The sequence below is a fragment of the Lepidothrix coronata genome, unplaced genomic scaffold (genome assembly GCF_001604755.1).
Source record: "Lepidothrix coronata isolate B3197 unplaced genomic scaffold, Lepidothrix_coronata-1.0 Scaffold7, whole genome shotgun sequence".
In the NCBI taxonomy this organism is placed as follows: domain Eukaryota; kingdom Metazoa; phylum Chordata; class Aves; order Passeriformes; family Pipridae; genus Lepidothrix; species Lepidothrix coronata.
The window spans coordinates 7340116-7358843 of NW_016690187.1; the positions used below are offsets into that span (position 1 = coordinate 7340116).

General features: G+C 36.6%; 1 protein-coding gene across 5 annotated transcripts in view; it reads right to left on the minus strand.

Annotated features, from left to right (window-relative positions):
- OSBPL6 (oxysterol binding protein like 6) overlaps positions 1-18728 on the minus strand; it is a 96223-nt gene that overhangs the window by 52609 nt on the left and 24886 nt on the right. For 4 of the 5 annotated variants that reach the window (XM_017838255.1, XM_017838247.1, XM_017838222.1 and 1 more), the window contains one exon: positions 806-1043. In XM_017838255.1, coding sequence (XP_017693744.1) covers positions 806-907 — 102 coding nt within the window. In that variant the 5' untranslated portion in view covers positions 908-1043. The remainder of the gene's footprint in view (positions 1-805; positions 1044-18728) is intronic. The other variant, XM_017838238.1, reaches the window with a different exon arrangement.

Genomic DNA, 18728 nt, shown 5'->3' on the forward strand with positions numbered 1-18728 from the left:
ATCAGTTTTAAAATATTTATCTGTTCTAACCAAATTTTCAGTATAAATCTTTGCGTTTGTAAATATACATGTAATAACCAATCTGAAATCTAGTGGGTGGCTCGGACACTTTCTAGCGGGCAGCTCCCACTGGTGCTGTGGCCAGACTACACCCATCTCTCAAAAAACCCACAGAAACGCTCAAGTTGTTTTGAGCAGAAATAATACAGTCTTCATCTCAAAGGGATCATGGAGAAGAGATGTATTACATCCACATAAACAAGGGTCTCTTAAAAACTGAAGTCCAACATAACTGGACTAGTACTTTAGTATGTGGTATGATCAGTGTAAATTTGTAGTAAAACAAATAATAACATTTAAAATGTTAGGTTTTACAAAAAGACGAACAGTATGATATTTAAACTGAATTACAACCTTCTAAAATGATAATGCATCTCTGTAATTATATTTACAAGAAGAGACATCCACAGAGGACACAAAACAATTTTAAGCAACAACAGGTTCATGCCATCAAAGAAGCCACTTCCCAAAAGATTTCAGAGCATGTTTCCTACTTGTCCATGTGATTACACACTTCTTGCTCCAGTGCTGCACATAGTGCCCATGTTGCTTCCAAATCTTTTTCGAGCAACTTCAGAAAATGGAAAAAAAATCAACTAAAAAAAAATCAACAGTTCTTGGCTATGGTGATATCATCCAGTGCTATAAGCAAGCAAATCAAGAGCTAGTGAGAACTAAAGGCCACATTACAGGAATAAAAGTACCATCCCACCAGATGGTGTAAACATTTGGAACTTTTCCTTACCTGCCTCCTGTCTCTCTGAGACGATGATGATGAGGAGGCACTTCTGTGTGATGGAGTGGCTGTTTTGTGAGCTGGAGATATACTCTTCTCCTCCGAACTCATCTTTGCAACAAACTTGTATTAATGATCTTGTGCTTTTATCACTCATGTACAAAAAGACAAGGAATAGTCTTCCGCATCCTTCTGTTTCACAGTTTATGGACAGCCAAAGAGGAATTCAGTCTCAGCTGAACTGCACCTTAACAAAGAAAAATGTGAAAGAGTGAATGAATACACCCTTGCTCCAAAATAGTTCTGCAGCAAAGAAATCTATTGACTATTTAATCCAAAGGTGTCCCAGTCTTTTACTCTCCTTCCCAAACACAAATGCATTGTTCTGCCTTCTCAGAGAAGATGACAATGGTATTATATTTAAAAAAAAAACAACTAAGGAAAGGCTTTAGCAATTTACAACAATTCTCAGGCAAAGATTACAAATTCTTGAGAAGGGGGCATTATCCCATCCTGCATAATATCACAACATTATCGAGTTGTGGACCTCTCGTATTGCACAGATACCACTGAACACCCCTTTATAATCAGTACCTCTGGAAAATTCTGCAATTAGAATAACGACTCTGCAAGTTGTTTCTTAAAAGCAGGTACCTCTCTCAAAGATGGTGGCCTCACTTGCCGTATCAAAGGCTTTACTAGAGGCAGGGGGGAGTGAATGCCTGGGTGGGCATTTGGCTGCCAGCCAGGGCTAACCCACCCCAGCTGCAGGGGGCATTCACTTTACTGTTTACTCAGCCACTGCTAATACATTACCTCTTTACCACTATCAGATGTTTTCTCTCACTTCACCCAAACACTTAATTTCCACACAAGAACTGAAAAATAGATACTTAGAGCAGCACTGAGGATACTTGTGTCAACAAACAGTCAAACACTATCTGTCAAGCCCTATCAAAATGCTGCAAGTACATCATGACAGTTCAGGAATGGAGTTATACTTCTCCATGTTTAACAGATAACTGTGATCTTGCTTCAGCTGACTGATATTGTGTCTGATCTTCCATTAACCTTGGATAAAATTGTTCCCTGAATGAGATACTAGCTTCAGGCAGACGACATATCTTCTCCACTGCCCTCTCTCTAATTTTGAAATAGTGCCCTTCCACATACACTGTGATGACAGCACATCACAGGTCAGCACTGCTAGCTGTAGATGGAACACCATGTTAAATGAAATCAGGACAAAAATACGTTAACTAACACTCAGACATGACTACAAAGCTCAAGAAATTATGATATACTGGAGGCAGAGCTCTAGCTTCTCCAGTCACAAAAGATATCCATGCAAGAATATCATCCTGAACCCAGATACTCAGAGGCAGCTAAATAATTAATGTCATTGTGCCTTACAGCCACCAGCTTCTGAATACTGTACCCTAAGAAACACCCATGCTGCAGCCTAGATCTGTGATGACTCGTAAGTAACAGAGACCTTTTCTGCTTGCTTTACTATAGGAAAGTGGAATGACTTCTTTAGTTATCAGTACTTTTGCAAGTATGAATCTCATCCATATCTTATGAATGAGCTTCTATCTCCATCAAGGAGCCTCCCATAGAATTACAGATCCCACATAAGATCAACAGAGTTCACACAGCATCCAGTGACATGACTGGGAGGACATGGCTGTTTGAACAGCTGCACAACACATTTGTTTCAGAACTTCAGAAAGAAAACATAATGAAGCTGCACCCAAAGAAAGGCTTTTCCTTCTATCCTAGCATATTAGGGACTATTGTTCCAGTTTAACAGCATTTTCATATCATCAGGGAAATTTTGGTCAGAGAGGTGTACCAACAGGAAGATCTTAAGGTCTGTGTAATTTACATATAAATAAAAAATGAAATTACAAAAATTAGAACAAAAATATTATAATCATAGTTCGCAAAGCTGTGCAGCACAGCTGAGTTATTTAACAGCAAATCTGCAGTCACTTTCAGCTATGAGGTCACTGAATTCTTTTTAGCACAATAGCCTTTAGGCAAATGAAAACCAACCCCTTTTTAAAACATCTGATCTTCACTCAGTTGACTCATGTGGAAAAATTTATATTTAGTAATGGCACAGAAGGACAGTGATCTGGCACTTCAAGTGTGTTTTGAAGGCTCTCAGGAAGCCCTATAAGCACAACAAAAAAAAATATATAATGCAAATTAGCAAGAGCTAGCATTGAGATCTTTATGGTTCTTACACATTGAATTTGGATTTTCTTCCATATTGCTGAGAGTCTATCTTCCAATTTTGGCTTAAAATTTGGGCAAGAGATCTTTTTAGAGCATGCTAGTAGGAATAAATCTAGTGACACTGACATAAAGAGACACCAGTCTCTGTGTAGCTCTGATTGAAGCAAACAATTAGAAATCTAATATTTTGGCCAACGAATTGAATTTACCTAAATGAAACCAAATGTTTTTGAAACATTTTTCATAGGCTTTTTCCATCACTCATTGCCAATTTTGCTATTGACTCTAGTGGGAACAGGAACAAGCCACGTATTATGGTAGTATATTTCTACAAAATAACAGAAAATCTAAAAACACGTTCAAAAACCATGACGTTGGGTTTTGGTGAGTGGGGATGACCCCCTAGTAATTATGCATTTTTTCTGATAGTGTTTCCTAACAAGGATCAAAACATCTGTCTCATTGTATGAGGCCAATTTTATTATTCCCTTACTTTACAGCAAATATGTCAACTTGGAAGTATTTTAATCAATTTCATCAGAAATCAATTGGAAAAAAAACAATGACATAAACAAGGGTAACAGTATTGGCTGTTGGTTATTAATTGCTGTGTGTCCAAGTATCATTGCAGCCTATAGGCTGCATTTTGCACACACCAACTAAATTCCCTCATGAACTGCTCAAAACCACCTGTCAGTTTATGACCATAAGTTAATTCAGCACATTAAACATGACCAGGCATTGACTAGCTTGAAAGTTGCTTTGCCATGAGTTCCCAAGGAAGGAAATATATTCATTGCTTCTAGCGTATGAGAAGAGACAGACTTCCTAAAATGCAAAAACCAGACACTGCAGAAAGACTTCAGTTATCAGAAGTATGACTTGCCCAGCTAGGAGTTTTGTATTCATCTTTTTATACCAGCATCTCAACTATTTTGCATTTAAAATACTATTTTTAATTTAGTAATTATTTACTGGTTCTTCAGTACACTCTAAGTTATTTATTTTTTTATTAAAGGTGATGCATATAGAAAAGTAAAATGCTCTACCCAAAGTCATGCAGAGAGCAAGTCTTGTAAGCAGAACATGCAGCGAGGTCTTTTAACTCTGATCCATAAGCAAAAAAATCATGTGCCATGATTGTAACATCCTCCAGATGAGATAAACCTCTATATCTAATTCGATTCATGAAGAAATACAAAATTACTTTACAGAAACTAAAATAAGAAATTATTTAAGAAATACACTAAAGATTCTTTACTGTACAGTTAAGAAATTGTTTATGCTTTATTAAATATCTAGTATTGCATACTTCTTCTACAAAGGAGAACTATTTCACCACTTCTTGCAGTTCACCGCTACTTTATTTATTTTTTAAGCTAGCCTTGGAATTCAAGATGGTGTTTTCTCAATAACGTTTTCGTGCAGGATCTCAATTGTTACAGTTTGTCTGAGTGTGGGGGAAAAAGCTAGGGATTCCTCATTCCTTATTCTTTCTCTACTTCAACATTAGAATTGAATATTTTTTACCATACAGTTATTATTTCCTCATTTATTCTCTGTTCATTAGTGTTGTGGTTTGGTGCTTTTTCCCTCCAATACGTGGTGTCTTAAATCAAGTATTCAAAAGATCTTAAAAAAATCCATTCGTTTCCATCCTCAAAGGTTACTCTCTCTTTCTGCCTAAATTAATAAAGGAAAATGATACGTCTTGTTTTTCATAGAGGAAACCACTGATTTTTACACTAGAGATATTATGCTTATCCATAGTCTTGCTGTCTATCATATGAAAGAAAATTATTCCAGATACATCAAAATAAATGACCAATCCATTACCAAGATGTAGTGTGATTACTTTTTATATCAATGTTACACTAAACAGCTTGAAAGACAAGGAAGCAGTGAGAGCTAATTATTGATTTCTCATCACCTTTTACACCAGCTTACAGTATGTTTGATTCAACATCTCTTAAAAGTATTTCCTGGAATTCTGTGGATTGGACTGTCCAGTAGTATCAAAATACTGAAGTAAACACTGAATCTCCATATAAAAATTCAGTACTCTTTATTTTCTTCAATGAACAAACTACACTGTATCTGAAGTTGTGCAGATTGTCATTATTTGAAATTTCATTTTAATATTGAGTATTTTTATGTTATTTGCTAAAATAAAATAAAAAAAAAAGGGTGAGTAGAGGAATGGAATGGAAAAAGGCTATTTTTATTGGGGTGAAAAAAAAGTTAGGTGGCTTAAAAGGTGTGAGATAGAAACACAAGGAATGAAATGAGACAATACACCAGGGACCAAACTGGGCAAAGTCTTAGGAAACACAAACTGTATAAACTGCACAAAATAAATAGGTGACACAGAGGAGAAAAGTGGTTTGTGGAAATGAATATTAGCAATATCAAAGGTAGGAATATTGTGGCTATTGCACTTTACAAGCCTCTACTGTATGGTGAGTCCATTGACGCTGATTAGGGAATCTCTGTTCTCTCCCAAAATCTGAATGTTCCACCAAGCCTGGGCAACTGCACCAACTGCAGTATGGTTTGTGAAAAAGCTTTTAGCAGAAATGACAAAAATATACAAATGCATGAGCTGCGTAAATCCAGAGTTATAAATAAATGCATGTCACATAAAAGATAAATTAAAGTTCTCAATGGGCAACTCTAAATGAAGTCTGTATTCAAATAACAGACTTCTGTGATAAATGTTATGTTGTTTCTCACTCTGATTGAGTCTTTTCTGCAAGAGTGCCCAGAATGCTTTATAGAGTGTTTAATATCTTGCGTGGTATTGAAGTAATTTGAGAAGACAATTTAGGGAGCAGAGACGAATCTTTCAACATAAATGAAACAAAAATATGCAAGTGCCACTGGCATTATTTCAAGGAAAACATTCAAACTGATCAGTCAATATGGAGCTGCTTTTCACTTGGGAGAGAAGAGGTTTTCTGTGATGTACAACACAGTCATTCAATATTTGAGTACTCAGTGAAGGCAGACCTTTGCTCTCCTATCATGAGGAATATGTAACTGCCTCTTCCTCCCTTTACTGCTGACCTTCCATGCAGGAAAATCATAACCATGCTTTTGTTACAGTATATGAATGTTTCCAACATAAAAATATGATGGAAATAAAACTTCTCAATGCAGTAGCAATGTTGTGATTTAATAGATCACTCACGGGAAATAAGCAATTTGTTGTTTGTTTTTCTTTTTTAACAAACGAGCAAATCATTCCCTTTACAGACACTATCTGAGAATCAGCCACATCATTTTAGTAAAGTATCAACTTCTTAAGAAAAGATTTTAATCAATTCACTTTAAAATCTGTTTTATTTGCAGACCTCTGACCAGTGAATTTTAAATCCTAGATAGCAAAACAACACTGAATTAAAGGGAGCCACTGATGATTTATTTTCAGGTCCAATATTTATAAGTAGGAGTAAATGAAGTGCTACAGGAAAACTGGGAAATCTAGCTAGCACTAAATGGTTTTTAAGGTAGAAGATACTGGAATTCATATGACTGCGTAACTATTGCTCCTTTCAGGTATTCTAAAAGCTGCTTACTGAAGGTCTGGATAACAAATGTACATTTCTAATTGCAGGCATTCATAACAACATTGGCATTTACAAATTCTCAATCTGATATTATATACAGCAATACATACAGCGCCTACATATTGCTACAAATATTCTTTACCTCATATTCAAAAGGATCTAGATCCTGACTGTAGGTAGGAAACGAGTCCAGTCCAGCATTACCCCAGAGAGTAGCTTTGATACAGACCAAACTGCTGCACTTGGTCAGTGCAATTTGCAATTTCCATGATCATAGAATCATAGAATGATTTAGGTTGGAAAAGAGCTTTAAGATCATGTCTAAAGACCTTTATCCCCATGCAATGCTACAGGCTTGGAAATAAGTGTCTGGAAAGCTGTCTGGAAAGGACCCAGGGGTGCTGGTCAACAGTGGGTTGAACATGAGCCAGCGTGTGCCCGGGTGGCCAAGAAGCCCAGTGGCATCCTGGCTTGGATCAGAAACAGTGTGGGCAGCAGGATCAGGGCACAGATTGATCTGCAGTACTCAGCACTGGTGAAGCTACACCTTGAATCCTGTGTTCAGTTTTGGGCCCCTCACCACAGGAAGGAGTCCCCAGGGAAGTGGTGGAGTCACCATCCCTACAGGTATTTAAAAGACATGTAGCTGTAGCATTTGGTGACACGGTTTTGTGGTGAACTTGGAAGTACTAATCTGTGGTTGCACTCTATGATCTTAAAGGCCTTTTCCAAATATAAAGATTCTGTGGTCATGGAAATGGCAAACTGTGCTGGCCAAGTGCACCATGATGATGATGTGCTTGAGATCATGGTGTTAATCAGCGGCGCCTCTGCTGCAAGGTGATCAAGGCACACACTCAGCCCTTCTCCTGCAGTCACTTCACTGCTGAGCTTCAGCCAAACTCTGAGATCTCATGTTTGCTTACAAGACCTACTGTGTGGTTAGATGTGGGCACTCATCTCCTTCACCTCATTGATTACCGTTTGCTCATTTAGCTACATATAACTAGAAATACACAGTAGCAATGCAACCACTAAACTCAACTGATAAAAAACCCAACAGCTAGCTATTTTATCTTATTTCATATGATGACAGACAAAAGCAGTACTTATCCATTTTACACATGCAGTTTCCTGCAAAATCTTTCAAGAATAAATAGTTAATTGGCTAAGATACAATGTTTATGTCAATAAAAGCAAATTCTAAACCTGTATCACTATTCCTAATTAGGATACCACTTCTCCTTGACTGATTGATATTCAATAACACAGCAAAAGTAATGAAATAAAAAAGCCTCATATTTCATAGAGGTCATGTTTTACACCCCTGCATTTGACAACCTCCCATAACAAGCATTTGTTGGAAGAATTATCAAGGAAATTAAAATTAATTAACATAGTGTTTCCCAAAACAGTGACTAAGTTTATTAAATGTAGTGGTTTTAAAAGTCCTTAGGCTTTGTTTTGGTGGTCAGGTTAAGGGGTGGGTTTGGTTTTGTGGTTTTGGGCTTGGTGGTTGTTTTTTTCAAGGGGGGGGGGTGTAGGGGAGAGAATCTTGTGGGTTTTTTGTTTTTAAGGTCTACTGTACATAATCTCTTCATTTTAAACAGCATATTCCACAGAAGATTGCAGTATCAGCAAACATCGAGACACTTTTACTCTCATGTCATCCTTAAGAGAATGTAGTGCCTCCCAACAATTTACAGATGGTATGATTTCTTTAAAGCTAAGTTATAATTTTTTTTCTGGGTGGCTAGTCCAAGTACATCTCAATAATATAAAATATAAAAATTTTATTAAGAAAAAATACTTGCATGGGCATGTAACTCTGTAAAATACACAGACTTTATCAAATAGATGTATGAGGTCAAAAAACAGTCAGAATCAGACAAGAATAGGACAGTACAACATCTGCCTTTTCTATTTTCTGCTTGCCTACATGAATAAGCAGAGTTTTCTGCCCTTCTAGAAGCCCTGAAGCATACATGATAATTAGTGGAGTTCCAGTATGTCAAAACCTCCAGTTTAGATGACAATTTCAAAATAAACCCTCAACTCATTTGCAGTCTCCAAGGATTGCCTCAATAACTGAATCGACCCCAGGATTTTCATTAGGAAATCTTTGTTGTTCCATGTTCCTCAGGCTATCACAGTAATAGAATACTATTGATTTGTATGGCATGGATATTTTTTGCATACGACCGAGGCAGAATATCAATCTGTGTCATATGCATTTGTAACAGACTGCTGTGAGCAGAGGGTTAAACAGATTCACAAATTTATAAACACAAACATGCAATATATACCAGTTAAACATTAAGCAGGAAAAAGTAACAGGTGGACATTAAAAGCCTTTCTAGACTAATCTAAATCTAAGTCATCTTTTTTTTTAAAAAAAAAAAAAGAAAAAAAAGCAATACATGCTATTACATCCCTCAGGTACTTTTTAAAACTAAAAGCCTTGCTGGGGGATTTTTGTTTCCACCCAAACCTTTTCAGAGAATCACATTTTTAAATTTTAAAATAAATAAATAAATAAATAAATAAATGCAAAAAATTTTAACCAAAACTCAGGAAGTGCTTTAAAGAATAAAAAATTTTCATGTATCCTGATTTTTTGGGGGGGAAAACCCTCACAATTTTCAAAAAGCTTCTTAAAAGAAAAGTAAAACACATTTTTTTCTTTATTTTACCAATTAATTTTTTCTTTACCACTGGGCAACCTGGACAAAAGAAAAATAGGTTACAACTCTAAAGACTCTTAAAATGCTTTTTAATTAAAGTCTCAACTGAACAGTGATGTAAAGCAATGAAATTAATTTCCCTTCTAAAAGAGCTACAAAATGTTGTCACAAAAATGGTACTAATCCTCCAGAGCACAGGAGCCTAAAAGCTTCTTGTGACCCTTGAAATCCATGTCTAGCTGCATTTTACTGCCCTCCATTTATTAAGCTCCCTCTTGTTTCTCTGCATGTTTTATTTCCACTACCACACAAACATTACACTTTTGCTGTGTTTCAAACTTACCAAGTAAAATTTTGATTCAGAGTAAATTAAGAAATGTCTATTCTATTGATCTTGAATTTCAAACATTATCATGAAATGCTTGCAGGAAGGGTGTAAAAAAAATCAGTGCTGTCTCAATACAAACGTAATGTGTTTATGGGAACAAATACAAGACTGGAACTGATTGAGTTTGATCAGATCATGGAGAACTGAGAGGGGAGACACAAAACTGACATATTAGTCAGAGCTTCCACCACCCTGATTTTTGGGGTGCTAAATGGAAGGTCACATCCAGGACAAAAATCAGAATGGAATTTTATTCTTAGAGGCAATTAGCTTGACAAACAATAAGAGGATCACAGCTGCACAGGATAATATAGTTAATGGCTTATATATAATCTGGGAAATACTGAGAAGGAATAGGGAGGCTGTATTGCCTCTGTGACTGCTACTAAATCACTGTGTCCAGTTCTGCTGTCAACATTTCAAAGACATTCACAAATGGGTTCAAGAAAGAACCATAAGCATGACGACAACATTGAAAAACATCACTACTAATAAAAGATTTACAGAGGTCAACCTATTTAGTTTGTCAAATAGAAGATTGAAGTGTCACTGGATGAGAATCTATAGCCCAACTCACAGGAGGAAGGAATTTATTGTTAGAATTCTTCTGAAAGATATACCAAAATCTAATGGGGAAAAAAAAGGAGATAAATATATGCAGATTAGAAATAAGGCACAGATTTATAATGTTGAAGAGGTATGAGAAGACATTTTCATATTCAGACTGGGATTTTTAAGGTTTTAGGATGGGGTTTTATATATTCCAAAGCTCAGTCATCCCTGCTGATTAGGAAGCATGAATTCATCCAGGGCAGTCCAGTGACATATTCCATAGGAAGAGTTCAGGTTCCACCATAATGCAGCCTCTCCCTCCCACAGTTCCTTCTCACAATTGAAACCAACCAACCAAGAAAAAAAAGAACAAATCAATATATAAAAGGAGAGATAAAATAAAATGAGTATTTTTTTTCTTAATTCTACCTCTGGTGCACCCCATTAATCTCTCCACCTGAGATTCTCCAGTTTTGTCACTAGGCATTTATTAAGTCTGACCTTTTGTATGAGAGAATGTTAAATGTTCTTGAAATCTAAAGCAATCTATATTCTGATCACTGTTAATATTTTTTTTCCTTATTGCTTTAAATAAATCTGACACGTATGTTTAAAACCTAACTTTCCATGAAGAGCAGGAGCACTTCATAAAGTCTTTTTTTAATCGCATTACTACATGAATTTCTTTGCGCTTCACTCAGTGATCATTTCATTAGAAAGACAAAAAAGAAAAATCGACAATTATTGTTCATGTCAAAAAAAACCCCTAAAAAATGTCTTGAGCACTTGACAAATACATTAGGAATCACAGGCATGCCTGAAAAGACCATGAGATGGCATAATCACTTTTGAAGTTCCTGCAAAGTCTAACACACATTGACTAAAATTAAACTGAGCATAAAAATGGGCAGTTGCTCAAAAGTAGTTTCATGACATAACAAATCAGTGACAAAAAAACTCCACAACAACAAAAAATCCCTTTTCTCTTAATACACAATGGTTATCTCTTGACTCTTATTCCATAAGGGAAACACATAATGTTTCCTATCATCACAACTAAGCACTAGGTCCTGCACAATTCAATAGCTAGATATGCTAAGTTCTTCCTACTTTTGAAATACTAATGAATCAACATTCAGCTTCACTGACAAAAAACATGATGTACTCCAAAGTAACGTTCATTTGTACTAGAAGGAACTCTCTACTTACAACACTACCAATAATTTCAGCTGAAATTACACCACACTAAATTGTCTCTGCCTGTGCACAAAGCATGATCCAATGTGAGGACAGCAATGCCCCAAGGCAACTTGTAGAGAAAAAACTATCTGAGTAGTCCTAGAATGTTCTCATCATTGAAAAGCTGCATGTTTTTCATCAGTCGTTGATTTCCAAAAGATATTATAGACAGAAAACTACTCCTAATAAGTATTGATAAACATACATAAACAGAGTATAAAGCCATAAGAGAATACTGGAGTCATCTAGCATAAAAAGGACGAAAGGAATTTTCCAGCTTAGTTCCTGTTTGAAATAAATCATATACCACAGTAAATCATCCAACTCCTATGCAAAAGCACTCAGTGGTGTAAACCGACTACAAATCCTAATAAGTTCTTGAAAAAAAAAATTAATTTTCCTGAATTACTAAGAATGTGCATGCTATTTCTCCTTTAAATATGTCTAACCTCAATCTTAGCCAAGAATTCTTGTTAAACCTTTGCCTACTACACAGAAGAGCTCTCTTCAAATGCAAAATTTGCTAGTGCACAAATACACTATATTTACAGGACTTTAGGCATCTAACATCAGTTTTCACAGCTTTCTCAAATATTTTTAATGAGTCTGATGAAGTTTAGAGAAGAATTGGCATAATTAAAGAATTGAAAAACATTTTATAGATGCACAGAGAGGCCTGTATTTAGTTAATTAAGAGGAGGGCTGAAACATTGCTTGAGCAAAATGGTAAGGTAAGTTCCTAGTTCCCACAGCAGTGTACTTGTTTATATACTCTAGAGTTCAACATGATGCTTAATCACATTGCACACAGTAGTACACATGCTGTTTCAACAGTATACTGGTTAGAGGTATGCATGAGCAATTATTCCAACCACAGATGAATTTCACAATAGCAAATCACTTGTATATTCATAATAACCCACATTACACTCTTCCATCAGACTTATGCAAAACTGGCTCAAGTTATGCAGGGCATTGGCTCCCAAAGATATGCTCCTTGAAAGTCTGTGTAGGCTTCACAAATGAGAACAAAAGGTCTGACGGATGAAGGAAGGAACAAACTGTAAGAACACTCAAAAAAAAAAAAAAAGTACAAAAACCTTTGGTCACAATTAGCAGTTATATACCCATAAATTAGCAAACATGTCAACTGGCAAACAACCATCCTTCCCTCTAAATGTTGCTATTCTCTTCGAGCATTATTCTACTTACACTTCCCCATAATTTGGGACATACATTTAGTACCTTTTGGTGTCTTACAGAAAGCACCAAGGTTAGTAATGCCCAGCTGAGAACCTTCTTTCATCTGTCTAAAACCAACTTGTCTTTTAACACCTCAGTAAGTGACAATCATTATTGCATGACCTGCTGGATTAGCATCACTTGCAAGACATGAAGTTTGTTTTCCTCTACTTGACACACAATAAACCACAATATGTACAAGGGCAGCCCAGAATAAGACTGAGACACTCAGAGCTATGCAGTCTGGAAATACAGTGTATCAAGCTCAGTCAATCAATAGAGAAAGGGGGTAATTTTTCACAGGCTGGAGAAGAGGATTATTCTGTGCAAGTGACCAACATTCACATCCACCAGCCTCGTGAGAGCCTCATGCTTGTGAGATAGCTGGTGCTTAAGAACACTTCTATCACCCAAGTGCCATATAAATAACCTGTGATAACCAGCACAGAAGGTATGTAGGGATAACAGAGTAGTAGAAGCACAAACATCTTAATTTTTACTACAAATTTTTTTCCCTCACTGTTCTTGATCTTGCATCAATCCAGATTCCCACAATTACTCTGTCTTCTGCAAGGCAAACCCATTCCCATTAAAGCTCAACCTCTCTGTCACCACTCCAGTATTTTTCATTCTTCCTCTCCCTTATCTTTCAATCACAAAGTACAGACCACCTCCCTACCAACCCAGTTACTCCTTTATATTTCATGACAGTGTCAGGTCCCCTTTCCTTTTTCTTTGTTCACCTCCTCTTATAAATTGCACACAATCATGGTCCTTTGAATTTATCTTTCCTTTTCTAAGCCAAGATCTATAGATGCCCCACTTTTTTTTTTTTTTTTTTTTTTGTCACACTGCACAGCCTAGAAGGTCAGCTCGCAGCAAAAAAATTCTTTAGAAACAACTTAAAACATATTATTTGCAAAAAAATGCTCTTCATGGGAGAGGCCATGGCTGCAGATTCTAATCATAAGAAAAAACTAAGAGAACCCACAACTAGAATTTAAAGACCAAATGGCTACACCTTCCCACTTTGCAATAAACAGGCCTTTCTCTCTAGGGCTGAGATACAAGGAAGTTTTTCTTCAGCTTGATCTGAACAACAAATGAGTGGCATAACAGCAAGCAAAGGAAGTCCTATTTCAAGACTACTAAACCTGTGGTATACTATCATTGATATGAACTAAAACAGTTTTTTAAAGTCCTCTGATTATTTGAGGTGAATTTAAAACTTTAGAAATGTTACTGCACATAAAACGATAAATTGTTCTTCTATCTGTGAATGCCACAATCGCATACTTTACATTTATAGATGTAAACGTCATTAGAGAGAAACCTTTCAGAGAGCTGCTCAGAGGATCAGTGAGGTAGACTAAATGCAAAAACTGTAGCAAGCTCTGACACATCACAGAAATTGGAAGGTGAAAAATTGAGGTTTATTTTAAGGTGAGAGAGAAAACAAATTGATAATACTGGGGAAGATAAAAAGAATTGTTTCCTTCTTCTTCTGAACAAGCACAAGTGCCCAGAGTTGGTCAGCTGCTAATAAAGTATAGGCAGCCAAATGTGAGGTTCAATTATGAAAGCAACACTCAAGCATTTTGCTGTCTGGTATGCATTAACGTCAAAGCGAACAGCAAACACTGCAACTGAAAAGAACAGCCAAAAGGCAAATCCAGCATCTGGCCTGTCCTGGCCAAAGGCAGTGACTCAGCTACAGTCATAGGGCATAACAAGAGATGGATGTAAAATCTAGTAGTCAATAGAATTGCTACTGTAGCACAGAAAACTGATGAAGTCAACTAATACAGCTGAAAGAGGGCTCTTCTGCAGGCTTGACCATCTCCACACCAGTCAGCTGGACAGGGTGAATCATAAGTACCAAGTGATGGATTTTCATGAATAGTGACATTGCTTAATTCATAAAGGAAATACAAGATTTCTTTCTCTAATACATTCAGTTAAAAGTAAAATCAATTAAGGATGAATTTAGACTTAAGGTCTGTCTGAATTCAAATAATTGAAAACCTCAGGTCACCTAAAATAACATCTTGCCCTCTGATGTTTATGAGCATCAATGACATAACAGAACACCTTGACTTTTCAACTTGTTTTGTGCTTCCTGTTTTAGAAGAGAGCTGATATTCACATGCCGAGGAGGTCTAAAAAGTCAAACAATATACCAATGAACTACCTGAGTTTCTTATTAACTCAGAAAATGTGATCTTTCATGCAGGTGAGCTAACACAAGATTGACCAAGAGTACCTATACTACAGTGAAAACCTAAATCTTTTGCAGTTTCAGCTCATGGAAAGATCATCAGGGCCGGAACAAAAACAGAGCAAGAAAACATAAAAAAAGCTGGAACAGTTTCTGCCTTCTGCTACTGCAACTATTCAAAAGTATGCTTTTTTGGACTGTTGTAATGGAAGTAGTATGATCTTTTTAGCAACAAAAAGGTAATAGCAGTGAATAGTTATATTATAAATTATAGAAATTGTGACTGCTGGAACACAGTTTATGACTAATTTCTCATAATGCAGTTTTTATGCACACACTTCTTACAGGGAAACAATGCACTAAAATACTTTAGAAATCTTTGAATATTTTATTAAAGTCAAAAGTTGAAGTGAAACATTTATTCGCTTCTCTTCTGTAGTTTGATTGATTAACTTACAGACTTCTCCTTTGTATGGTAATTAGATCACACAAAAAAATGAGCATTTCAGTGGAAGCAGTTTCTGCCAGCAACCACACTGCCCTGAACAGAGGCAATTCTTCCACCCCCATGTCCTGGCTGACACCATTGGTCCCAGATATGGTGCAAGCGTTGGTATTGTTTCATCTCTGTGTGTAAATTCCCATACGTCCTTTTGCTATGTGTAGTCCATAAAACAATTTTCTATCAATCTTTCACTTACTGTATCATTTATCATACCTGAAATAAAAATACAGAAATCAGAATAGCAAAATGATTCCTGTGTACTTTTAACTCAATTAAATCTAACCAAAATGCAATTGTTTTCCATCTAGGAATGAGTAGCACAACCAAATCAGGAGCTGCTCGAAGTCTCTTAAAGTTTACTCTACTCAGTCTCCAAATCCCAGAGGGACTGGAGAATTAAGTACAAGTATCAGATGTTAACAGGGATTGTCACATCCTCACTTGCTTAGGCTATCCCTGTGTCTGATGGCAATCCTGCACCTGTGTTTTCTGCACGGTATCATGTAAGTTATAATGAGGGTATGAAGTATTCACCAGTCTGATCAGACCAGCAATTCTAAATCCAAATTCTGTCCAATCTAGATTTAGTAAGCTAAGAACTATAAATTAGACCTTTGCATTAAGAGCAGTGACAACTGCAAACCAAGCTGCAACTGCAGATGCAACGAAGTCAGTATGACTTAGCAGTATTTTAACCTTCCTTAGTCATACCTGAGATTTGGGGCAGTCCACTCAAGAGGAGATCGGTTGCTTCTTTTGTGATGGGTTTGTAGTGAAAAGATACACTGAGAAGTACTTCAGAGGCACAAAATTTTTAAATACTGGAAAAAGCATCAAAGAAAATTATTGAATTAGCATGCACCTACTGTCGGATGCAATGCTTGCTGTGCTGTATACACAGGATAGTTTGTACAACAGCAACCAAAGACATGGCTGTAAAAGTGCCAAGTGCTCTCAGCACAGCGCCAGGCAGGTTGCAGCATTCTGTCTTAACAAAAAAAAAAAAAAAAAATCTAATAGAATATGGCTCTAAGAGTTCTCAAGTTTGCAGTAACCCTTCAGAAGCTTTTGCAATCCAAAAGAGCTAACAGGACCATATAAGGCAGTGGCTTCCTAGCAGTAATGTGCATTTTCAGTTCGCGTTTAAATAGAGACAGAGATGGAGGAAAAAGAAAACAAAAAACCCCAACCAACCACCCAAAAAAAAATAATCCCCAAACCCACGTAATGTTCTACTACCCTACAGCAACTGTTAAAAAAAGTCACTAAACAAATGTCCTCCTGTGTGTTTATCCTGTGCTGGCAAAAATCTGATTTCAAAATGACCAGTTACGTCACTGGTATTTGTGCTTTCAATGCAATAAAATCCCACTAGCTATCTTTTCCAGTACACAAAGAGGCTGCATCACACATATCTCGCTCTTCCTCTGGTAGCTCTGCCTCAATCCTCTCCTTAAGTTTCACAGCTGTTAATGCAAGAGCATTGCACTCCACATTCATCCCTTGCTTTCTAGGAGTACTGCCTGCTACAGTTGTTTAATTTACTTTCCACTACCTAACCAGTCTGCACTAGAAGGCTGCACATACGACAACTGAACTACCATAGATACATATGTTGTGCTACAGCAGTTATTAATTATAATACAAGAGTTACATCAATATATATAATAGGCCTCAATGGAAAAAAAAAGGCTCTTAAGTATGACCAATTAAAGGTTAAGAAACTGTGCAACTAGTACATTCCAAGAATAAAACTGATCAATAACTCCAAACATCTCAGAGATTATTTATCCTTGACAGGCAAGGCCTTTGTAGGAACTTTCTACCTCAAAACTGTATCTACAAATTTACTGTTCCAACATGGTTTACTTTGAAGGAGTAGGAAGAAGAAATGTGGGATATAAACTGTAGATAGATCCCTTGCATCTGCATGTTTTCTTGAATAAACTGCATCACATTTCAGATGGGTATTTCCCTGACATACTATATCCACAGATTAGAGATGATGGTGCTAATTGTCCGTTTATAAATACAGTCTGCTTGCTGCAGCACTGAGATGTAAAAACAGAGTGTACATCAGAGCTCTCCACAAGGCAACACTGAAGTGAGAAAGATTTTGTCAGTGTTTGGTAAATCATAGCTCGATATGGCTTTGCTGTGGCCTAGAAAGGTCTTTTTAGAACTATTTTTGCCTGCTTTTTAAGTGTTGTTCTTTACACTAGAAAACCATTAACAGACTGTGTTTGTCAACGTGGTCTGTAAAAAACTGTTTTTTTCTCACATTCCACAATAAAATGCTGCCCTGCTTGAAATGCTGTTTGTGGTACAAGGCGTTAAGCTGAGTTCTGCCTCCAGCCTCCAGAGAACAGCTCAGCAGGAGCCAACTCCCAAACCTATTTTTATAAAGAGGACAAGCCTGCTTTTCCAGATCATATTTTCACATAGGGGTTTAAATAAAAATCCTGTTTCATTATTTATAATGGTCATTTCTAACTTGTCATAATGAATCCAAGATGGAAGCTATAGAAAACTAAAGAGCTTTTATATTAATTAACAAAGTAATTATATGTTGTGGTTATTTGCTTAAACAACCAATTTCAGTCTGAAGTAGTTACCCTCAGGAACCTGTGGTAGCTGAGTGTCAATACCACAATATTTGCCACACACTGTATTAATCCACATGCCAAAAATAATCAAAGGCTAAGGATGTCACAGAGACCACAGGAATATTCATTTTACCTGCTAATGGTATCAGCTTCTTTAATCACATCCATTAGATTTAAAGAGAACTTTAAAAAAAAGGCACAGCAAGAAGGTAGAGAGCTGCAGCTATGTAAGTGCATGTTTATGCTAATGAACTGCTGTATGAAAAGGAATCTGATGGAAGTTTCCAGCGTTCATAAACATTTTGGGTCAGAGAGCCTTCCAACATATACAGAAATTCAAATCCAGCACTATCAAGGATAGTAGACACTTGAGGAAAGGCAATTTATGATCAAGCCAGCAATACCCATAGGATCAACATTGGGTTGAAGCCTCCTTTACAGTTTCAGCATAGCAAAACTGATGATGAAGTGCTGACAGGACAGATCATATTCTTGAGATGCTACTTCTAACACAGTCATCTCCTTTCTACACTGAGGAGGAAGCAACTAAAACATAAAGCAGTGGCAAATAGAAATAAAAGCTCCTAGAATTATTAGGGTTGTGCTTCTTAGAATGTTTTGTGGGGGTTTTTTTGGTCCTTCTGAGATGAGGAAATGATGCATTCAGCTTGAGGGGAGACAAAAT